The 25,666-nt window shown below is 36.1% G+C and overlaps 1 protein-coding gene across 5 annotated transcripts in view; it reads left to right on the top strand.

Moving 5' to 3' along the window:
* LOC129258728 (cytochrome b5 reductase 4-like) overlaps positions 1–25,666 on the top strand; it is a 45,309-nt gene that overhangs the window by 12,240 nt on the left and 7,403 nt on the right. For 2 of the 5 annotated variants that reach the window (XR_010293433.1, XM_064098784.1), the window contains exons 1-13: positions 6,464–6,753; positions 7,172–7,272; positions 7,775–7,868; positions 12,882–13,008; positions 14,804–14,861; positions 15,227–15,320; positions 16,280–16,312; positions 17,672–17,803; positions 19,187–19,327; positions 21,075–21,236; positions 21,654–21,804; positions 23,545–23,634; positions 24,476–24,643. Coding sequence is in view for 4 of the 5 variants with exons in the window: in XM_064098784.1 (XP_063954854.1) it covers positions 7,198–7,272; positions 7,775–7,868; positions 12,882–13,008; positions 14,804–14,861; positions 15,227–15,320; positions 16,280–16,312; positions 17,672–17,803; positions 19,187–19,327; positions 21,075–21,236; positions 21,654–21,804; positions 23,545–23,634; positions 24,476–24,643 (1,325 nt within the window). In the remaining variant the exon portion in view is untranslated. Of the gene's footprint in view, positions 1–4,632; positions 4,993–6,463; positions 6,754–7,171; positions 7,273–7,774; positions 7,869–12,881; positions 13,009–14,803; positions 14,862–15,226; positions 15,321–16,279; positions 16,313–17,671; positions 17,804–19,186; positions 19,328–21,074; positions 21,237–21,653; positions 21,805–23,544; positions 23,635–24,475; positions 24,644–25,666 lie in introns of those variants that run through there. The other 3 variants (XM_064098783.1, XM_064098782.1, XM_064098786.1) reach the window with 2 other exon arrangements.

Consider the following 25,666-nt stretch of genomic DNA (forward strand, 5'->3'; position numbering starts at 1 on the left):
ACATCATAGAACTGATTTTGAAGAGTAAAAATATTTCGCCACCGTGACAAGAATCGGCCGTAAACTTAGGGTAACGCGGGTGGTCGGTTTCAAAAGACGGGTGCAAATGAGCAAATGTAAAATCGTTGTATTCGTTGTTCGTCGATATATACGCGGATTGAATCGAAGTCGCCGAGCGAAACATGGGAATCTGATCTGCTCAATTTTCTGCACAAATGAGACGAAAACTGGGTAAAATTGATGAATATTTTCGCAGATACGATGCTTAGAAGATTAGGTGGTCGATAAGGGGTAGTTCTAACCATACATGTACATGTACTATCTTTATAGGCAAGTACAACTACATGTACTATACATATTAATGTACTTTGTCAGTAATGGTGTTCATGTAACATCAAACAGATCTCATATTTAAATTCCTTTAAATCCAAGTTGAAAAACTTTCTTTTCAACCATCCAACATCTTAATTTAATTCATCCCATCATATTTCCTAATTATTATATGTTTATTTTATCAGTACAAGTCTTGAATTTTATATTTTACTGTCCATAGGGACTGCCTCGACAGAACATTTGCTTTGTTCTTTTGCAGCTCCCCATTTCATGTTCATTTTTTATGCATGTACTGTAATTATCCTTATACAATCTTAGCCTTTTTTAAAATCTTACTTGTATCTTACTATGTTTCTTTGTTTCCTTGTTTCTGTGTGATTTTTATATTTTTTATATGCTCAATGTATTTTAATGGACTTGAATAAATGTAGGAGCTGTACTTGTTCACCCCCCCCCCCCCCATGAATGACAACCTTCACGTTTGATCTGAAATGCACCTTTCATACCCACCCTCTAAAGTTCTAAACCAGCTTTGACTGCATGCACCCACATCTAATTACCAGTACACATACATTACATGACATTAAACAAACTGTTCTTCTTGGCTGGGTTGCTTGGGAGAGCACCACATATACATGCATATATGTACCCTACCCATACATGTATGTATCTGACTCCCCCCCCCCCTCCCCACCACACCCAGGCAATGTGCAAGGCTGATTGAGAGAGCGCTTACACTGTTAGAAAAAGAAAAACCTCCAGAGTACAATTTATTAATGGATCTCTATTCAAACCTGCTCTAGAATCTAGATAATGCGCTCGCTCGAGCCATCAATCCACTTTGCTCCATAATTTTCTGGATTTCAAAATTCACGTTGCCTTGACATTTTGTGTTTTATGCACTATTACTGGAAAGGATAGGGTTGGGCAGACAGCGCTAATTTTCTTTTGCCATTAACAGATTAAGAAATTTGTGATCTGTAGTTCATGAGTCCATATTAGTACAATTAAGCACAATTAATTTTGGTGTAATACTTTCGCTTCCTTCAAAATACATTTTTTTTTATGTGTTACTATTTAAATGTACTGAACACTCATACACTGTGCTTGTAAGTTTCACAAATTACAATGTATCCACAAACCCAGATCAACAAACAGAAGCAGAACTTCAAGTTTTAGTCTGTAAAGTTAGAAATCATTCAGCTACCTGTACATGTATGTACTTAGTCATTTCAATTCACAATCTTTACTATTCAAATTGAATTTAATTTGTAGTTAAAGGTCAAGTCCACCCCCAACAAATGTTAATTTGAATAAATAGAGAAAAATCAAACTGGCAAAACGCTGAAATATTCATCAAAATCGGATGTAAAATAAGAAAGTTATGACCCTTTAAAGTTTTGCTTATTTTTCACAAAACAGTGAAATGCACAATTTCAAATGAGAAAGGTGATGTCCCTCACTCACTATTTCTTTTGTTTTTTATTGTTTGAATTATACAATATTTCATTTTGTATAGATTTGACAATAAGGACCAACTTGACTGAATCATATAGTATTAAACAATACTCATTCCATATGTTCAGGGAGGAATTAATTGTTTTTTTCACTTGACAATGAGGAGAAAAATAGAATATTCCCTATTTCATATAATAAAATACAAAAGAAATAGTGAGTAGAATATTCCCTATTTCATATAATAAAATACAAAAGAAATGGTGAGTGGATGACGTCATCAGTCTCCTCATTTGTATACCCACCGGGATGTGCATACATGTATAACTGTTTTGTGAAGTTTTAAAAGCAAAACTTTCAATTGTCATAACTTTCTTATTTTACATCCAATTTTGATGAAATTTTCAGTGTTATGCTCGTTGGATTTTTCTCTTTTTATTCAAATCAACCTTTTGTTGGGTGGACTTGACCTTTAATACAGGGCCTATTTTCTGAGCTCTTTGCCTTTCACTCAAGTCTGGAGTCAGTATCACTTTTTTGTCATTGCAATTCATTTTCATTTTGTTCATGTAAATGCCTAGATGTATGATGGGAATAAACCGGGTGTTTTAAAGTGCAAATATATCTTTGACACTTCCGGAATAGTAGCCGGAAAGCCTTGTTGTAATATTTGTTTTTGAAAACTTCTCATCACTATTCACAAGTTCATATTAAAGTTGTACGTTTGTTGTAGAAGTTTAATTTTTCTTCACTTTTTTAATACAGCTTCTTTGTAAGACTTTCATCCTTTAATTCTGTTGCAAACCATTTGACATGTTTCTGAAAATGTAATAGTTCTCTAAACTCTTCCTTCTGCAGCTTTAAAATTGTTGAGAACTTAAAAGTGTTTAATGTAAAGTAATCTACTATTTGTCCCCTAGCCAATATTTGGACAATTGTTCAGTTTATACTAGAGGAATAAATGAGTGATATTTCAAAACCAAGTTTTTTTAAGCAGATTGTTGTCCTGATATGAGACTGTTTGAAAGAAAATTGATAGAAAAATGGGACAGAGCGGGCCAAAAACAATTTTTCAGGAGTGTGGCTTAAAAGTGCTGACTCATCGTCTCTTTTAATATTAAGAATGAAAAATAGTCCTCATTTTCTTATTTGAAGAACTATTGAGCTGATTCTGGTGTCTATAAATATGTTCCTGAAAAATCCATCAATTGGCATTGTCAAGAATGCTTAAGAATTGAAATACGGCCATTCTGGTTTAAGCCCTTTAAAGCCTTCTGCCCCCCCCCCCCCCACCTCATTAACTTTTGACATTAAATCACAACCATTGTGTTTTATGCCATGCCACTTCCTGATTTTGTTTTATAGACTTGCGCATCTTTTGACACTAAAATAAATTAATATGAAATTACAGAATTATTTTTGTGACGTCGCGTAAGCCTGAAAATGGAGCATTTCTCAGTTGTATGTTTAGCGTATGGAAGAAGGCATTTTCATCAATTCTTCCATTAATATATATTTGTTTTCTTATTTTATGTGCTGTTATCAACTTTTCTTACTGAATAATTAATAGTTAAGATAAAAACATGAAACAGTAGAACTTGAAAAAAAAACATATAGGGCCTAAAAAAGTTGAAGTTGAATTTAAAACAAAGAAATCATAAGAAATGTGTGAAACAAAGAAATACATAAAAAATGTGTGAAACAATAGAATACATTAAAATAAGAATCATATTATGAATTTTATTCATTTTTCCTTGTTATGTTTTCAATGTATGTTTCCAAGCCTTTTACGAAGAAAACATCTTTTGGACTTTCATTGTACAGTTACATGTACATGTATTTTAATTCTTAATTATTAAAAATCGAAATTCATCTCGACCCATTCTTTTGTACGCAAAAATCAGAAATTCTCAGTTTGAGGGTTTGCAAGAGGTTGAAAGAAGTCACGTAATTCCCTAGTGATATGACAAAATTTCATGCATTTGGTGTCAGAAGATGCACAAGTCCATATAAAAAAATCAGGGAGCAGCCTGTCATATAATATAACACAGTGGTTTCAATTCAACTGCAAAATGAAATGAGGTGGGGGTCATAATGGCCCCTAAGCCTTTAAAGGGTTTCAGAATTGCCTTGTTCAATACTTGTTTAATAGCATATTTTAAGCACTTTTGACAATGCCAATGGATTTATCAGGCTAGTAAACATTTACATGTAAGTAGATATCAGGGCCCCATCTTACAAAGAGTTACGATTGATCCAATCAATAGTAACTCTATAGATGGAAATCCATCAGTATCACAATTTTTTCTATAGGAATTTGGCACAATGTCCTTTGTAAACAAAGAGAACACAGTGAATTTTCAAGAAAGCAATGAATGCATGAATACACATGTACATGAACATCATACAGTAGTTAGAAAATATTTTGAACAAACATGCATAATGCATGTTGACGTTGCGAGTCGTCCATAGTTGCCATTGATCGGAACAATTGTAACTCTTTGTAATGACCGGGCCCAGAATTGATCAGCTCAATAGGCCTACAAATAAAAAAGATGAGGACTTATTTCATTCTCAAGAGAAGATGACTCAGCACTTTTAGGCCATGCCCTCTCAAAGTCATTTTTGGCCTGCACTGTCCCATTTTTCAACCAATTTTCTTAAAAATGGTGCGATACAATCAGGACAACATTCCGCTACAAATGAGATTACACATGATTCTGAAATATCACCTATGCATTTTTTACTCCTGCATAGCCCACCTCTACTTTTACGAGTTGTATTATGTGTATTTAAACTTCATTGAAGCACTGTTTGTTCATAGCGTGAGTCATTCTTTGCTTTGTAAAAAGGAAGAAAAACGGACAGATAAAGCAGTTTCCGGATCATTCCTTTTTATCTTTTCAATACTGCTGTGTCATATTGTATTTCATGTTACACTTTAATACCTCCATCCATCTCTGCCATTATAAGACTATCTTGTAGCAAACATTTCTGAGTAATATTTCAAGGAAATTGGTTCCAACTGAAAAAAAAAATAATTTGTAATCCTGAATGGAAAAAATGTGAAGTCATGGCTAAATAATGGTCAGTAAACTTAAAACTGAAATTGATAACTCTATTTATAAGATGAGTTATAAAAGTGAGGTACACAGTTCTGCAATTCAAATTAAGAAGCTGGAGTCTGCCTTGGTTCAAAATAAAGTGAGTACATTGAAGAAACCTAGGTTACTTTTTGAAAATAAATTTATTCAATTGATTCTTTTGATTGTGCCTGAAATGTAAGGTTTCGCAAGATCTATGTCTTGTCATGATTTCAGATTTATTTATTGAATTGATTGATATGAATAATTTTCTTTGCATTTTTGGTGTCTTCTTCATATTTTTTTGGTATTGATCAGTTATAGTTTATGTACATGTATTATGTTCATGATTATGTGAAATATGTCAAATGAAGTCAATATCAATGTTGTACAGGATATCTCACTAGATTATATTGTGCAGACACACCAACTGGTACATTTAGCCCAAAAAGCTGCAATCGTTAATGCGCCTTTCGGTATGCATTGAGGTCAAATGAATATCAAATATTAGATTCCTCCTCATCTATTCGCATTTTGTGGCAATTTTTCTGAGAAAATCTGTTGACAGAATCAATGTGTAGAATATTTATGGGATGCTATAATATTGTTGTAAGCAGCACTTGATACCAGCTAATATTCTGTTTAGACCATGCATATTTGAAGCTTCATCAAAGTATTACATGTTTTTTTTTTGGAGAATACCTTGCTTATTTAATATGCAGATGGTCATCTGTTCTTTGATTTTCCATGTATTTCTTTTGTGACATGCCTTTTACTTAGTAAACACTACTGAAAAAAAAAAACATTTGGATTCAATGCGATATATCCCAGTGCCAATGCAGCAATATTAGTTAATGTTTATCATTTACCATGTTTGGCACTTATTTGAGTCTTTTTTTTATACCCTCGCTAATTGGACTGTAAACACATAATTTTCCTATCGAAATATATAGGCCTACCCTTGTTTTCATTATTTTAGTGTTTTTGACACCCTTATTTCGTTACGTACTTAACGTGTCCTATCTTAAAAAGACGTGTTTTTGGGTCACGCATGATATCCACTCGTCAATGGAAGTGCCCCCTCCCCCCCCCTGGTAAGCTTCAAACAGTGTAAACTGTGTCTTACAAAGAGTTATGATTGGTCCTATCAATCTCAACTGTATAGAAATCCATTACTGTCATAATATTTTCTGCAAGGAATTTGAACAATGTCTTTTGTAAACAAAGAGAATCACATTGAATTTTCAAGAAAACAATGAATGTCTGAATATACATGTATACATCATAATTTTGAACAAACATACTTTAGATGTCAGCGTTGCTGGCTTTCCATAGTTGTGGTCGATTGGGTCGATCGTAACTCTTTGTAAGACGTGGCCCTGATTGTCCCTTCACCCAACCAAGCGATGCACAAGGAATACTGGTTTAAAACTCTACATTGTATACCTGTATACAATGTTGTGTGTCACATGTAACAGAATGGAGGGAGGATGAAAAGACTTCATAATTCTTTGTGAGAAAAGCAATCGGAAGCCCGCCTCTTTTGTCATGGTTTTCAGGTAATCACAGGAATGTGCACAACATCCCCAGTCAGTCAGCTATTGATTTGACTTGTTCATTACATAACATTCTATTCACTCACCCCTCCTACTCCATCAGATGGGGAGAGAGCCTTGACCCAGTTTGGTCTATTTTTAGACATGACTACATGCACATGCTTTCATGCTGTGTTAAAGTCCAAGTCAGGTTTTTGTACTTTGATAATGACATAGGGGTACTACAGGACTGAAATGAGAGGATACTCGTGTATTTTCTTTACCTACTTGTATTCATTCGAGGAGTCTAGTTTTACAGTTTGATCTAGATTGTACACTTGGAAAAGGTAATGATAATTATTAAACAGTGATTTCTTTTTAATGATAAACAATATTTGACATATATTATGACCTCTCGTAATATTCATGTTTTGAAAGCTATAGTGTTCTTGTTTGTGACTTGCTGATTACAATTCTTGTGCTATCTTTGAATTTGGATTGGTTGGTGGTACAGCTTGCTCGTGCCCCCCTTTTGAGAGGCACAATTAAAATTTGTAACGTAAAAATGCTGCTAAAACACAAGTGTGCCCCCCCCCCTTTGAAAGTGAGGACCTTTTATTTATTTTTATTTTTTTGCATGTCAAATTTTTCCTCGGGTAAAATACATGACTATGCCCCCCCCCCCTTTGGAAAATCCTGGATCTGCCCCTGATTTGGATATATGGAAATACATGAAAATGATATGTTTGTTTTTAATATTAACAGGTAAAGTATACAATGTGACCCCCTACATGGAATATCACCCAGGTGGAGCCGAGGAATTAGAGAGAGGACTTGGAAAAGATGCTACTGATCTCTTCAATGAGGTAATTATCCTTTTCAACTTTAATATTGTGAATTGATAAATTAAAATTTCGCTGTGAAGGTTCATGTAAAAATGCAGATTATATTTCAGTTCATACATGTACATGTACAGGTGTACATATCGCTTCAATGACCTGCTTGGGTTAACGAGTATTAGGTGAAAATACAATTCTTTGTATTATTAATTTAATTGCCCTTCTTCCTTTTTTTTCCCTTTCACTCCGATATTATCTCTTTGAATATACCCCTTTCTTTCTCTTTCCCTCTGGAAACTTCTCTTAATATCTCTCTTCCTGTCTTTCACCTCTCTCTCTCTCTCAATCTCACTTCCTTTCATATATTTCTGTAATATTTGTGCATCTAATCTCTTTCTCCCTATTAAAACCTGTCTCAAGTTTTCTTCTTCTCTTTTACTGTCTCTCAATGGGTTTTCATGTATCTCTTCCTTTCTTCTCCTGTCTCTCTCTCTCTCTCTCTTCTCTATCTCTATCTTTCCTATCCCAGGTACATAGATGGGTGAATGTAGAGTCAATGCTTGAGAAGTGTCACATTGGTTCTCTTCAGAAAGGTGATCCCATGGCTGTCTTCAAAGTGCCAGGTGAGTCCAAAATTAAAAAATCACAATCCCAATGTTTCACACACATCATCTTCATGATATTTTTTTAGATATTTGTAAGCAGTTATATATTGCACAATTTCTATTAAAATACTGTATCATCTTATTGCATAGTAGGATGAGTTTGATGTTGTTAAATATTAAGTTACTTCTTTTTTATACTGATCTCTAAATTTTGGTTATTTTAATATGATGATAATGAAAATGGTGTGGATACCTCTTTCAGTAACACGCTGGACTAGACCAGGCCTGGGCTTAGTCATAAAAGTTTGAGTGTATTTTGGTGCTGCTTTTATTAGCACCAGACAAGCGCCATGGTGAAAGCAGCGTAAAAAAGTAGCGCAGACCTGCTACAGTTACTGAACGCTTATGGTGCGTACTATTTTATTGCGGGCCTGGTGCGGACTAAAAAATCATGAGTTACTGAAAACGGTATAATATATAATTGTCTGTAAAATCTTTTTTTTAAATACAGATGGGTTGTATTAACAGAGATTATAAAGAATACCTGATTGTATGGGGGAGGATTGTTCCAGAGTTTTTGTCTCACCTGCGAAGCAGAGTGAGACTATAGGTGCCGCTTTTCCAACGGCGGCGGCGGCGTCAACACCAAATCTTAACCGAAGGTTAAGTTTTTGAAATGACAGCATACATGTAACTTAGAAAGTATATGGACCTAGGTCATGAAACTTGGCCATAAGGTTAATCAAGTATTACTGAACATCCTGCCTTTGTTTCAGGTCACATGACCAAGGTCAAAGGTCATTTAGGGTCAATGAACTTTGGCCAAATTCGGGTATCTGTTGAATTACCATCATAACTTTTATGGATCTGATTCATGAAACTTGGACATAAGAGTAATCAAGTATCACTGAACATCCTGTGCGAATTTCCGGTCACATTACCAAAACGTCAAAGGTCAATGACCTTTGGCCATAATGGGGGTATCTGTTTAATTACCATCATAACTTCGAAAGTTTGTGGATATGATTCATGAAACTTGGACATAAGAGTAATCAAGTATCTTTGAACATTCCGTCTGAGTTTCAGGTCACATGACCAAGGTCAAAGGTCATTTAAGGTCAATGAACTTTGGCCATGTTGGGGGTACTTGTTGAATTACCATCATATCCGTGTAAAGTGTATTGGTCTAGTTCATAAAATGTAGACATAAGAGTAACCAAGTATCACTGAACATCTTGTGTGAGTTTCAGGTCACATGACCATGGTCAAAGGTCAATGGACATTGGCCATGTCGGGGGTATTTGTTGAATTACCATCATAACTTCGAAAGTTTATGGATATGATTCATGAAACTTGGACATAAGAGTAATCAAGTATCTTTGAACATCCCGTGTGAGTTTCAGGTCACATGACCAAGGTCAAAGGTTATTTAAGGTCAATGAACTTTGGCCATGTTGGGGGTATTTGTTGAATTACCATCATATCCGTGTAAGTATATTGGTCTAGTTCATAAAACTTGGACATCAGAGTCATCGAGTATCACTGAACATCTCATGCGAGGTTCAGGTCTCATGACGAAAGTCAAAGGTCATTTATAAAGATCATTGAACTTTGGCCATTTTAGAGGTAATTATTAGATTGCTTTCATAACTTTCAAAGTATATAGATATAGTGTATAAAATGTGGATATAGGGGTAATCAAGTATCAATGACAAGCTTTAGGTCACATGATCAAGGTCAAATATCAATGAACGTAGTATTGTATCATATGAATGGTGTTTTTTGGGAATAAACTTAGTTTTCAAAGTCAGCACTGCTGTTATATTGAATCGCGTGATGCAGGTGAGACCGCCAGAGGCATTCCACTTTTTTTTTTTTGGGGGGGGGTCAAGAGGTACTTACAAAGTATATAAGATCTCCAAGGGTAATACTTTGCTTACATGGAAGGGGAAAAGTGTCTTATGAACGCCAAAGACTTGGGCTAATAGTAGACCCAGTGTTACAGTAGAGAAAAAGAAGGTTGACTGTTTAAGAAAAGAAAGAAACTGATCAGAATTTCATAGCATTAGAGGGGAAGTTCACCCTGACAAAAAGTTTAATGTAAAAATAGCAGAAAAAATAATTTAAAAATATTGGCGAAGTTTTGAGGAAAATCCATCATGAAGAATAAAAAATTTATTAGAATTGATTATTTTTATTTTGACGTCAAATGCGAGCAGCTTTGATACATATTGTGTGGTGAAAATCAATGAATTGTCATTTTCTAAGAAATTTGAAAATGGTTTTTATTGTACATGTACTTCAGTATATCAATACACAAATGATTTCATATCCACTTCTAAAGAGAAAAAAAAAAGAAGTCATCACAAACCATTAAAAAATGAAATTTATAATGTATTTTATATTACATATATGGGGCAGCTGCTCATTTATGACATTACAAATAAAAAACCTGACATTCTAATATTAATCTTCAATGGATTTTCTCAAACCTTCACCATTATTTTTTATTATTTTTTCTGATATTTTTACAACAAAGCTATTTTCAAGGGTAAATTGCCACTTGATGTGTGCCTGCTTTTTCGACTGTCCATATGGACTTGTCTCATTTCATTTCAATTCTGATTTATTTCAAGCAGTCATAAAAATATGCATAAATATAGGCCTACAGATAGTTAAAGACTTGAGATTATGAGCCCCTGGAATTCAAAGAAAAAAATACTGGTGGGGCACTACCGTGACAAAATATAAATAAATTTTATAGGAAGAAATGACAACTGTGTTTTGTCTTGTCTCACCTTTTTCAGTAATTATAGGCCGTTTTGGGCTATTACAGGCTGCAACTATGACACCGTTCTCACTACCTTCCTAAAACTAGTTTACTAGAAACTAGTGGAAACTAATTTAACGTGTAAGGAGAACGTGATCTTGGAAGCGATCTTCCAAACTGGTTCATAAAACCACCTTACGATGTAGTTTTCATGATCGCTTTGCCTTGTTAAACTGGTTTTATTGTAAGTGAAGACACAACCGTTCTTCGGAAAGCGATCTTCGCACGTTTTTTAGCACGCTACTCCACACACTGTGTAGAATGCCCACGCTGCGGTTTCAAAAAAGAAAAGTGTCACCCCACTGAGAGCGTTCCCATAGCAACAAGATCGCTTTACGTGAAGTGATGTTGAAAACCACTTTCGGTTGATCAAATGGGAACGCTAGCAAAGTGATCTTCCAAACTGGTTTCCTGAACCGGTTTCCAGTAAACTAGATTTAGAAAGCGTAATGAGAACGGGGTAACTGACTACAATTAGAGCAAGGCATTTGACAGGGCCACTAAATTGTGAAAACTCAGATTTGTATTAACAGAGACTTCTCCCTAACTTGTTGTGTCTATGGTCTGTCACAATTCTGTTAAATGAGGCATTTCTTGCCTGAAAATGCTGTTTTTGTCATTAACTAGTACAAGCCAACAGACTAGCACTTCCTTTGAAAGCAAATACAACTGAAAACATGAATCAAGTTTTAATCTGCTTGCCTTCATAACAGGGTCAAGGTGGGGCACTCTATATACAAAGAAGACTATTTGGTGGTAAAATGATCTAAATTCTTTGAGGATTGTGTTTAGACCTACATGTATTGTTGTCATGCATGAGTGAAAACTTAGGATTTCTTGCAATAAATTTGCCCAGGAGGAAGCAAAATGCTCAGCCTAGAACTCTTTCGGTTTTGTGGGAAATTTCTGTTTGCACCTGTATTACAAGATTTAATGTCCTAGAGTCCTTGAAATTCCTTTTAATTTAAAGGTAGTTTGTAAAAGAAATGGATTTGCAATCAAGGAAGTAGAGTACTCCATCAAGTTATTTTTACAATTTTTATGTATTTATGATGTTGAATTATATCACTACAAACACTTTTTACTTTGTACAATGAATATATACATGTAGGCTTTTTGTCTTTTCTTTGAATTTTTTCTAAATTGTTTTTTTTTTCTGAAATGTTTTATATCATGCCATGGTGGTGTCCTGAGGCGTTTCACTTGTTCAATTCATAAACAGGATTCTCAAATACTGCAGCTTGCTCTGCGGTCGAAGGTCTAGATTCCCATGCTCAGGCACAGCACTGATTTTTCCCATAAGCCACACTACAGTAGTTCCTCGCTTCACTCGTGAAATGATAATGCGGACTATTTCTGAATCCATGAACACGATTTTCACTGGAGAGCTGCGTTATTCTGAGCCACTTCCAATCTGGACTGCATGTACATTGACATGTATTTTAGAGGGAGATCATGAAAGTGAATATGCACGTGGATATATACTAAAACGCCTATATCCCAATAGAGTTTCATTTGTACAAATCATGTACTATGCAGATTTCTTGTGTTAGTGCTAAATACACACATTTGTAATTGGACTTTTCTTGGTGAAACTGATGAAACAAAGTGTCATTACATGTACCCATATCTGCGAAGTCCATGGTTTATTGTACCATGGTAAAAATTGAAACCTCTTATCAGGGTGCTACATAACTTTTAAGAAGCGCTTGCCCGGTCGGGCAAGTAAATTTTGAAATAGTTGCAAAATACTTGCCCAAATATCTATTTCACTTGCCCCAAAAAATCCTTGAAAAAAAAAGTTTTATCTCTTCAAAAGAAAGTTTTGCAGTTTTATAAACCATTGACCTTGTTCTCTCTTTTGACATGAACTGATCTACCTTGTTATTGCTTTGCTTTTTCCAAAGTGATTTTATCTTGTCTGCCATGGCCGAAATTAGGGTCAATATCATATCATATCGACCCTACTTTTGGTCATTCTACTGTGAGAATTTTGCTTTGTACTGTGTGGATTTTGCTTGCCCAATTCGGGCAAGTAGTTTTGGTCTTTACTTCAAAACACTTGCCCGACTCTAACTTTTACTTGCCCCGGGCAAGTGCTTATGTAGCACCCTGCTCTTATAGAAAATATGAGTTGTTGTGCCTGTGCAATATAAATGGTTGTTTTATCATTTTTTTTCTTCAAATCTTATCCCCTGTAGATAAGAAGACCTCCCCTTCCAAGCCTGAGGAGACTGGAAGCTATACCATAAAATGGCCAGATACTGTAGAAGACATTCCGTGGTATATGTGCAAGCTCAGAGGCAGAGACAATAAAGTCAGAGCAAAGTAAGTTTAATACACGTAGGGTTCGAGAGCGGTGACACAACATATGCTCTTGCGATATTTGCTCCGGGATTGATATCTCAGACGGCATAGGGTTTATAGAGTAATGATTGTAATCGAGTTTTCGTATTATTTAACAGTTATAAATCTTTTACTGGAAATTTATAAAAAATTGTTAAAACTCACAATAATCTGTGGTTGTGACATTTCACCAACCACTGTTGGCTTATTTAGGGCAATGAACAGAACACCAGTAAAAGATTTATAATTGTTTAATATTTCAAGTTTCCAGGATGAATCTTAATATTCATGGATTTAATAGAGTTTTTGGTTCAGAATAATGTGGACATCAATAAGTACTAGACAAGCTACAATGACTTTCACATCCTACACTATACCTTTTGTATCTATCTAATAGATAGCACCTACGATTTGTTATTATCACAACTGGAATTCATTTTTCTAGCAGTGGAACAGGAACTGACCCAGAGTTTCTGTGTATCAGATATTGTCTGGGACACACCCTGACAATATGATTCTAGCAGTAAAAACTCCTTATTTTTCAATTTCTCACTCATTCCCACATTTATTACCTGCATATGAGATCGTATATAATGAAAATAAGTCTGCAGTGCTTTCATATTTCAGGACCTCGTCTTAAAAAGAGTTATGATTGATCCGATCAATCGTAACTCTGTGGAAATCCATCAGTGTCATTTTTTTTCCTACTAAAAATTTTCACAATATCCTTTGTATTACTGACATAAAGTCTGGCATGAAACTCAGTTCTGATCTGATATGATGATCTCCTTGAAGAAACTGCCAGCTTATATATACAAATTTCAACTCTTCTGGAAGCTTCTAGTATTGTCTTTAAAAAGAACATTTTGCCAATTTCTAGAGCAGTCTAATTTTAGAAGACTCTTGAATGACCTCAGTGAAATTAACAATGTAAACAACATAGCTAATCATATTGTTCTTTTCACTGCCACTACAGGTCTATTATGAACCAATCTCTACTCAGAAATAACAAAATTCCTCAGCCTTTAAATACGTGTAGGCATGCCTAACTAAGCTCATTCTGGAATATTCTTAATCATTCTATGCTATGAATAGCCTATCCTTAAAGAGAAAATAACTAAACAAATGAATGTAATTGCTCTTACAATTCTTATATATATAACAATATCAAATATGAAATTTGAGGGAAAAATGATATTACCATGGCAGCTCTGCAGTGTCATAATATGTTTCAAATGTGAATGGTCCCATTCTTTTCTATGTACATGTATGATTGTTTACACATAGAGCAAATATTGGATTTGAAGAAAATTACCTTGGGAGCTCTGCAATGCAGTAATATATTTCAAATGTGAATGGTACCATTCTTGTATACACATAGCAAACATGAGATTAAAAAAAGTGATATTACCATGGCAGCTCTGTCATGCCATAATGTATTTCAGGGCCCCGTCTTACAAAGAATAGCGATTGATCTGATCAACCACAACTATGGAAAGCCAGCAACATCAAAATATTATCAAGATATGATATATATACATACATTCATTATTTTCTTACAAATTCAATGTGCTTTTCTTTATTCACAAAGGCCATTATGTAAATTTCCAAGAGTAAAATTTATGACACTGACGGATTTCCATATAGTTGAGGTTAATCGGATCAATCGTAACTCTTTGTAAGACAGGGCCCTGGTGTGAATGTTTACTCATTTATACATGTACCCTGTATGTATCTGTGTTCACACTTTATTTTGTTTTTCCGGTTTGTTATTCAGACACGACTGGTACCAAATGGGCGATCAGGTTGTCATATCAATATACGCTAAGTGCATGGTAAGTTCAGAAGTTGGACGCCTAATGATGATATATTATTTCTGCTATTAAAGGAACAATGCACTTTGTCTAGTAGTTGTACATGTACATTCAATTGCGCATTTTAACTGCAAAGAATAATTTACAGAAATTTTGGAATGGAGTAGAATCACATTTAGCATTTTGAATTTAATCTGAAGAATTTGTAGTTTCGTGTTTGTGTTATTTCTCAATGCTATACATTCCTTGATACTGCAATCATAGAATTTCCACAAAAATTTCTTAGTTTATGTTTATGTTGGCTGTACAATTACAATTGTAGTTCAATAACTCCATTCTCTTTCCTTTGCATACAATTGGGACTATTCTTCATGCACTCTGTACAGTTTTTCACCACGGACCATGTAATAATAGATCTGAAAGAGAAGACCCTAAAAGTAACTCTCTACCTCGACAGTCAGTACTTCACACTCCATCTTGGTAAGCCCAAAATCTGTAGTTCAAAGCCCAACTTTGGCAAGGGATTTATCTACATTTTGCCACTCTCCACCCAGGCACTGCCATGTAAGGAACGCATGCCCCTTCTGTATTTTATGGGTGTTCCATTGAACATACATTGATATATATAGCTAAATCTAAGAAATTTGTTCTCCGCACCTCCTATATTTCCAAATTGGCTTTTTGAGCCCTCTCTATTTCCCAATCCTGGATCCGTCTTGTACCCTGGTGTAGTAAATGGATACCTGGCAAGAAGAAATTCCTTGAATACTTGACAGCTGATCATGGTAGCAGTATCTGGGAAATCAAGGGTAAGAGTACATGTATGCAGTGCTTATGAATATTGTAAACACTATATGCATGTGAATGTTATTATCATCATCGTATTTGTAGACCACATTGTCCTTTCCTGCTAGAGATTGACATGTAGAGTCGTACAAGACTTCTTTTACCCTCCATCTTGCAAGCTGAAACAAGCATATTGTAACCATGAAATAGAGAGTATACATCCATATCAATATAGCTCTGTTTTGGCTTGAAAGCGCAGTCGAATATCCTCCATCATTTGGCCCTCTTTGGTTGGCCCAAAGAAACATTGATACGGCTCCAAAATAAAGAGTACACTTGTCAAATTTGTATGTAACAATTACTTCATGTAATAATAGGAATTCATTTGATATTGATGGTGGTAATTTCCTTCAAGAAAGTATCCACATTGTGTTGCACTCAACCCAGGTGAGGTAAATGGGTACCTGGCAGGAAATTTTTTCCTTGAAATGCAGTGTGCTTATCAGCTGTTCTGCTAACACCAGGGTAATTATGCTGCATACTGTACAGCGCATTAGAGACTTCTGATAAAGCGTTAATTGCTACATAAAGCAAGTATAATTACTACTGTCATTGTTATTATATAACAAAATTAATATATGTTCTTTCTACAGAACTTCCAGAGGAGGTCCATCCAAACGTAAAAGGTAAGAATCCAGGGAATGTTTCATGAAACATCTTGACAGGGATTTTCACTGGCCAATTTGTTCTGAGCCAATCAGATGCCAGGATTTCAGTAGCTTACAACCGTTGTCAGTGAGAAATTCCTGATAACATTTGTTTCATGAAATTCTCCTCAGAGGGAGACATTGAAATACAATTGCTTGTTATTTATGAACCTTCCTACTTGTATGTACATGTATGTACTATAGTAATGAATGAATGTGTTGATCTGAAATTTTAAGAAAGGCAAAATGCACTCGTCTTCTTTAAATAAAGATATTGTAATAAAGAGATTCCTATTTAAGTATATACCTTGCATCAACATAATTCATAATATGAAAAAAAAATTATTAATCTGCATTCTTTCATAATATTTTGTGATAAGTAATTCTCTCAATCCCAGATAGGATTGGTCATGGATGAAATGAATCGTTGCATTGTGTAATATGTACATGCACACTTCAAATGTTGTCAGTCAGTAAATCCAGGTTTTAAATCCGGTTTAGTCCCCAACTTTTGGGGGTGGATGACTTCACCTTGCTCTCACAGAGATCACCCTCACAATACACTTCTCTCTATTCAGTGCATCCTCCCTCCCTCCACCCTACCCTCCTACTTTCACCCACCACTTGCTTCTTTTCCATGTCTTCTTCGGTCGCCCCTTCCCCTCTGACCAGCAACCTGGAACTAAAGGCGACCGCACACCTTACGATTGGTCTGCGGCTCAATCTTGGAATAAAACGTAGTAGAATTTGATGCTAATATTGAGACTTGGAATATCTTACTGCGTAATGTTCAAAATCATTGTACGAATACCAATGTTCATATCTGTGACTATGCTATCATCCGTCTTAGAATAAAAGCAAATTTAATGTCTAGTCGTAATGACGTCATAGCAGTCGTACGATTGGCTACGATTTGAAACCAATTTGGCCTGTACTCCAAAATTAAGGCTTGCAATCTTTCAAAATGGTTATATTAGTATTCTTTCAATTAATTTTTACCTCAAATAAAATGATATGTTCCATTCACATTTTTTAGAAAATGAGCAAAATGCGATTTGTTCCAAAATCGGATTGCGAACAGTCGTAAGATGTGTGGTGCCCTTCTCAAAACACGATCATTATCCCTCCTCAACGCATGCCCATATCACCGTATTTCATTCGCCCTTGTGATCTCATCCACCGTCTCTTCCAAAGAATCCAACTTCTGCATCAAAACCCCAAAGTCCTCGTCGTTCCACCAGCTTCATCAGCTTTTTTTTTAATTTTCATGAAACTTGAATGACAAAAATTTCACTTTCATAATGGTAGATTATTTTCATTTATGACCTGACCTCGTAGTGACGCAACGCAAGGGTAACATGCCTATAAGATGCGACCTTTGGCTGAAGAAGAAGAATCCAAACATCAAATGGACGACGTTAGGGCTCCCTCTAGATGACCACAAGAAAACAGCCCCAACCACTGATTACGGTAAGCATATTAAAGATTATTAATCCACTGGACACCATGCAAGTAATTGAAAGTGTAGATGTTCAGAGCAAGTAGTAAGTGTGCATATACATGTATCATGTGTGTTCAGTGTTCTAGCTAGAGACTTAACTTATTGTCTTGGTCGCCATTTTATGGCAATAAGCCGCAATACAACGTGGTTCTTTTTTTACTGAGTTATTTGTCTTAAAGGTAAAATACAGTAGTTGCATCAAGGTTATTGTCAAAATATTATATCATACATCTACATGTAGATCTGTTACATTAATGTAAACTTTTCTTTGTAAAATCATGAAATCTTAGCTCAAAATCGATAATTCTGATATTTACTAACACAGATGAGCATATATGGGACAGTGTATTAATATTGCTTCGAAAAATACGTTTACCCTGCATTTGATGGAATTCCGTGCTTATTTCGCTCATTTCTCAGCAATTACACATTTTCTTCCAGAGCTATTTGGCACATATTTTTATATGCCTGTCCTAGACGTCGAGACGTATTATGGTATCACGCTCGGTGTCCGTCCGTTAACTTTTTATTGTAAACGTGATAACTTCAGTTTGACTTAACCTAGGCTCATATGATTTGATGTGTACATGTATGATACTAGCATAGATCCCAGGAAGTCTATTGATTTTGAGGTCAAAATGTCAAAGGTCAAGGTCACAGTGACATATTTTCATCTTACCCTTCTGCAGTCCTTGTAAATGTGATAACTTCAGTTTAAAGAGAAATTCCAGTATTTGCAGTAAACACTGATTTCATGAGAAAGTCTGTAAAACAAGGCTTAATTGTCAGTATATCATCGAGGATCTAGATCTGGTACAGTTACATAAACTGAACTTTGTGAAATCTTGAAATCTACGCTGAAAAATGTTCACACTGAAGATCACCAACACAGATAGGCACACGTGGGACAGTGTATTATTATTGCTAAAATAAAGACCCGACGGAAGTGACCGAATCCGCGCTTATTTTGCTTATTTCTCAGCAATCACACAATTTCTTCCAGAATCCTTTGGCACATATTTTTTATTCATACAAACAGACACTTAGGTGGTCATTATATTAGATTCTGTAAAAAGTCATTTTTAGATCGTTACCAAAACTGGAATTTATCTTTAACGTAACCTAGGCTCGTATAATGTGGTGTGTATGATACTAGCATGGATCCCAGCTAGAAGCCTATTGATTTTGAGGTCAAACGCACACGACCCACTGTTCACAAGGCGAGAGTCAGAACCACTACAACACGGCTCCTCCACAATAATGAATAATGTGCCTCAGAATAGATAATTTCTCGATAGAGTGAAGCTCTACAAATGCCTATTATTATTTTCCTCTTTGCCATTTCTAAACAGAGCCTTGCTTCAGGACCTGTACGTTACGTAAACGGACACCTGTGACACACGACACATATCTGATGACCTTTGACCTTCCAGAAGGCACACAGTTCAAAGTTCCTTTCGGATATCATGTATACCTCAAAGCAAACGTTCATGGTAAGGATTTTCTATTTCTGAGTTAAAGGGGAAGATCACCCTGACAAAAACTTTGTTGTAAAATTAGCAGAATAAATAATAAAAATTATTGGTGAAGGTTTGAGGAAAATCCATTAAAGATTAAGAAAGTTACTAGAATTTCAAGTTTTTGATTTGTGCCGTCATAAACTAGCAGCTGCCCCATATGTTATGTAATATATGTTCGTAATGACTTATTTTTCTTATATTCTTTTTAGGAGGGGATGTGAAATAATTTGTGTATTGGTATACTGAAGGTACAATGAAACCATTTCCTATTTTCTGATAAAATGACATCTCATTGATTTTTTTTTACCATGTGATATGTAGGAAACCTGCTCGCATATGACATCACAAATCAAATAATTCAAATTCTAATAACTTTTTATTCTTTGATGGATTTTCTTCTAACCTTCACCAATATTTTGTATATGTTTTTCTGTTATTTTTACATTAAACTTTTTGTCAGCGGGAACTTCCCCTTAAGAATTATTTATTTTCATGATCACAAAACAGGGACAGTGTTACATGGGGGAAGGGGTGGCTACCCCTCACCCACCACCCCCCCCCCCCATTATTGGGGGGGGGGGTGAGTGAGAGGGAAAAACTTAGAAAAAGAGGACTAAGAGTAAAAAGGAGAGTATCGTAAGGGTCTTGGTCATGTACAACTATATTCTTTGCAAAGAAGAGGATGTACATGAAACTCAATGTAAGCCTTGTAATTGAAAAGAGAAAATAATAAAAATGAGTTGAGAGTTTTGCGGTAACACCATGTAGGTTAGGCCTGGAAAGGACTGTTGGTTTATCTTTCTGATAGTAGCCTCTGATTTTGGCTCAAGTCTTCATTTCTGACGAAGAGCAAAGCTCATCTGCTCGAAATGTCGAGAATAACGGTTCTTTTCAGAGCTACTATCAGAAAGATAAACCAACAGTCCTTTCCAGGACCAACCTACACGGTGTTACTGCAAAACTCTCCATTCAGTCTTACCACCATGCAAACCTTCAAAACTCAAATCCCCCTTCAAAGTGGGGGCGTCGTGGTCTAATGATAACTACTCACGTCTTTCAATCAGATGGACTTGGGTTCGAATCCCAGACATGGCATGTTTTCCTTCAGCAAGAAATGTACCCACATTGTGCTGCACTCGACCCAGGAGAGGTGAATGGGTACCCAGTAAGATTTATTCCTTGAATGCTTTAGTGCCTATATGACGGCTCGGCTACAGCTGGGGTATTAATATGATACCAAGTATCAAGCGCAGTAGATTATATGCAATTATAGTATGGAACATAATTATGTCACGTTCATGTTAATCCACTGGGCAGCGCCAGTTCGCGCAGTGGCTCAAACTGGCACGTGGTGGCACATAGCGGCGCCAAAGAATTGAATTTGGGGCGACAGACATTTTAAAATATTTGTCGTCGCGCCAAATTCAATTTTTGATCAACGTTAATCTATGAAAATGATGAAAAATCGATTTGAATAAAAAAACAGAATCCTTTGAGCACACTTCTCTCTGCACCAGCCTTGTGCATTAAGCCCTTTGTGTATTGCACCTGCAATTATTTACATTGAATTTAATCATATTGAGGTGTCACCTCCTAAGCCATGCAACGATACATATTGGACGATACGTGTGCAACAGTACAAATGTTGAACGTTAAGCGTCCCATTGCATTCAACAACAGTGGACATTGTACAATTATTTTGATTTCTTTTTTATTACAGGAGAGGAAGTGAGTAGACCGTACACACCAGTGTACCCAAGCCTGAAACATGAGGAGGATGAGGAAGAAACAGATAGGTCAAACTCAAAGTGCAGTATTCACCTCATGCTCAAAATATATCCACAGGGACTCTTCACACAACACTTAGCAACTCTCAAGGAAGGTGATTGGAAATATAGTGTTGAGAGTGGTGGTGGTGGTGTTGGTGAATAAGGAGGAGGAGGATGATAAATGATGATAATGATGATGATGATGGTGGTGGTGATGGTGGTGATGGTGATGGTGGTGGTGATGGTGATGACGATGATGATGAAGATGATAATGTAATGATGGTGAATGATGATGATGATGATGGTGATGATGATGGTGATGGTAATGATGACGATGATGATGATGACGATGATGATGATAAGGATGAAGATGATGGTGATGATGATGAAGATGATGGTAATGATGATGAAATTATTTTTACTAGGAGCATTGTCGCCAGAGCAAATGCATAGAACCTAATTGATACCTGTATCGTTTTTTCCCTTGATCCAAAATTTTACGTTTTGTTTGCTGATGTTTGATTCTGTAGGTGACGAGATAGAAATGAGTAACCATGATGGTAACTTTAACCATGAGTGTACGTACAAGCAGCTAACAGTGGTCTACTTCATAGCAGCGGGAACAGGCTTTACCCCTATGGTCAAACTCATCCAGAGAGGACTTGCAGAAGATTCAAAATGGTAGGAAAAATATCTCTAATATTCTCTCACTCTTGCAAATTTTACCAGGATCAAGTGTAAATTAGTAGATTATTACTCCTTTATATGAATACTGCTTTCCAGTAAGTCAACATCTTCGTGTTTGTTGCTAAGAAAAAAATGTACATTTGTGGAGCATTGAAGGTTAGTGGATTAGTCTTCTGACTTTGAAACAGAGGGTCGTGGGTCACTGGTGTAAATTCAAGTTGTGAATCTGTTCTTCAGGGGTTGGATGAACTATTGTTTCCACCCCCCCCCCCCACGTGAATAGTTGGGCTCAATCACTTTCTTCAATTACAATTACAATGACTAAAAAATGTAATTGATGACGAAATTGATCAATTTCCTTGTAATTGAGCTCGACCCTGCCCCCCCCCCCCCTTTCACACTAACTTTTAGTAAATTAGTACAGTAAGTTAGCGTGGTGTGCCAATCCTGGTATTTTGCTGACACAAGGATAGAATCTATATAAAATTAAAGAGGACTAACCTTGTCATTAGTGTACGCAGGAATTTTTAGGGGGGGGTTCAAGCTGAATGAAATGTTGACAACGCAAAAGAAAAAGGTCTTCCAAAAATTGAATTCTTAGGGGGAGGGGGTTTGAACCCCTGTAAGCCCCCCACCCCTGCGTACGCCACTGAACCTTGTGATTCGTTGCAGTCCTATTTTGCCCTTAAGTGTTCCCGTTGGCAGGCATTTCGGAGGGCAAGCAATGAACTTTGGTGCGTCAAACCATGGTTAATCATTGTTTTCATGGTCTAATGCACAAGTTCTCCATTGTTATGTCCTCCACTTTGACGTCATCTGACAATGCTCTTTAGTCTTTTAAATGCATTTAAAAATTCTACAATCCCTCACTATGTGAGCTTTAAAAACATGTTCACGATTATGCTTTATTTATCAGGGCCCTGTTTCATAAAGACTTGTTGCAAATGCACAGTTTCTGACAAATTTAGTATCGGCCAATCAGATTGAAGGATTGTAGTAGCTTTTACAGTAACTGTCATTGCGAATTTGTTATAACAAGTTTTATGAAATGGACATATGGGGGGTGTTTCACAAAGATTTCAGTATGACTTAGAGTCGGACTTAAATACCGAGTTGCGTACGGTATGAAAGGCTTTGACCGCATTGGTCAGATCTTGTCATGAGGACGGGCACTACTGTGTATCTATAAATAAGATCGCGCGTTGCATATCATGTACGTGTCGGCATTTAAGTGCGACTTAAGTCATACTTAAAATCTTTGTGAAACACCTCCCTTGTCTTTCCCTTGTTTGTAATGAAAATTGCAAGTTAAAGCTGTTGTTCTTCAACATGACACAAAAAGATATCATCTGGAGAGAGAATTTGAAAACGTTTTCTCTTTCAAATTTTCTGTATTCTGTAGCCTTCCATCTTCCAGTATGGCCAATTTAAGGACATGATTCATATTTGATTTGCTTTATTCTGTTTTCATTTCCTATTCTTTTTTTTTCTTCTTTTTTTTTAATGAAAAAAGCTATTTAAAGCCTTTCTTCTTCAACGAGACTCAGAAAGATGTCGTCTGAAGTGAGAATTTGTAGAAGTGTTCTCTTTCAAATTCTCTGTGTCTGTACCCTATTTTCATGAATATAATTCCTACCATCTTCCAGTATGGCAAATTCAAGGACATTGTTGATATTTGATTTACTTTATCTGGTCTTTATTTCCTTTTCTTGTTTGTTTTTTTAATGAAAACAGCAAGTTCAGACTGTTATTCTTCAACAAGACCCAGAAGGATATTGTCTGGAGGGAGCATTTGGACGAGTGTGTAGAACAGAGTAAAGGAAGGTTAGTAGATCAGGCACTGGTGGATCCATTTTTACATTACAAATTTTAATTGTGCCTCTCAAAAGGGGGGGGGGGCACAGGCCAGTTTTGCCCCTCCCCTTTTGAGAGGCACAATTAAAATTTGTAATGTAAAAATGCCGTTAAAATAGTGTGCCCCCCCCCCCTTTGAAAAAGAAGACCTTTGTTTTCTTGTCAAATTTTTTTGTGGATGAAATGTACTTATTTTGTGTTGAAAACCTTTTTTTTTTTTCTTGGGGGAAATCCTGGATCCGCCCCTGAGTTCAGGGTAGTGTTTCACAAAGCTGTTCACCAAGTTATGATAATAATAACAATGGTATATTTACCCAGGGTAGCCACTTCAGTTCCGAAAAATATTCAGCTTTATCATAATCTAAACATTATTTGGGCTCAAGCAGGAATTAAGTGGAAAAACAACAACTTTTGTTGCATGAAAATAATTATTTTCTTTCATGTTTTATATCAAAAGTTTCACCTATATTACACAATCTTTTTTAAAATCCAAACACATGACCTGAAACAATGACTTTTCTTCTTTATAAAGATACAAAAAACATGAAATTTTGTCAATATTTAGAGCAGCAATGGCCGAATAAAAAGAGGTGTTTTCGTCCGCACCAAGCTCATTAACAATGCAAAAACCATCTAGTCATGAATATCACTTGGATAAAAGAAGCTACTTTTTGAGGGCTTGCTAACTGACTGATAGTGATGATGGTGGGGATGATGATGATCATGACGATAATGACCATGGTGGTGGTGCAGTTGATGTTGGATGTTAATTATGATGACAATCTTTTATAATACCCATTCTATTCCTAAGGTTTGAAGTAACTCACATCCTGTCTACTGAAGGAGCGCCCTCATGGACAGGTCACACGGGTCGCATCAGTAAAGAGCTTCTCAACGAGCTTATACCCAAGCATGGCCCTGAAGATATACCTGTCTTTGCCATTTGTGGGCCTACTCCTTTTATGAATACTGCTTTCCAGTAAGTCAACATCTTAGTGTTTGTTGCTAAGACAAAAATGTATGTTTGTGGAGCGTTGTGGCCGAGTGGATTAGTCTTCTGACTTTGAAACAGAGGGTTGTGGGTCACTGGTGTAAATTCAAGTCGTGAATCTATTCTTCAGGGGTTGGATGAACTATTGTTTCCATCCCCCCCCCCCCACTTGAATAGTATGACGTCATGGATTTACGCCCTTGTTGTGAGTTTAATCCCGGCCATAGCGTAATTTCCTTTGGTATTAAGAAATTGATCCACATTGTGCTGCACTCGACCAAGGTGAGGTAAAATGGGTACCTGGCAGGAGTTTGTTCCTTGAAATGCCTCCGTGCTGTCAAAGGCTGCGAGGCTAATGCCAGGGTAATAATATCCAAATCCTAAGGAAACGCATAGGGATGTCATATCACAATGTGATATGCGCTATACAAGAACTGCAATATTGTTTATATTACTTTGAAGATATATGAAAGTAGTTGCAGCAACAGTACATTTCATGTACTATTTCATTTCTGTAAATTTCAATATATCACTGAAGATCTAGATCTGGGGGCTGTTTCATGAAGCTATTTGTAAGTTAAGAGCGACTTTAAGAACGACTGGTGATCCTAATTACGCGCTAAACCATCTCCAATGAATATACCATTTACCACAAGAAAGGATCACCAGTCGTTCTTAAAGTCGCTCTTAACTTACGAACAGCTTTATGAAACACACACCTGGTACAGTTACGTTAACATGAAATCTAAGCTGAAAAAACGATGACACCTGTTGACGCAGATTAGCACATGTGGGACAGAGTTTTTATTATCGCGTTGAAAAAGACCAAAAATCATGCTCAAACAGAATCCTTTGTTACATATTTTTACAACCCCCCCCCCAAAAAAAAAAAAGTAAAAATCTACTTTTTTTTTCTGAGATTTTCACAAATTTCACATAATATTTGTTTTTCACATCCCCTCCCCACAGAAAAAAAAATCTGCCTACATATTTCTTTAAAAAAACAATAAC

The sequence above is a fragment of the Lytechinus pictus genome, chromosome 4 (assembly GCF_037042905.1).
Source record: "Lytechinus pictus isolate F3 Inbred chromosome 4, Lp3.0, whole genome shotgun sequence".
In the NCBI taxonomy this organism is placed as follows: Eukaryota; Metazoa; Echinodermata; class Echinoidea; order Temnopleuroida; family Toxopneustidae; genus Lytechinus; species Lytechinus pictus.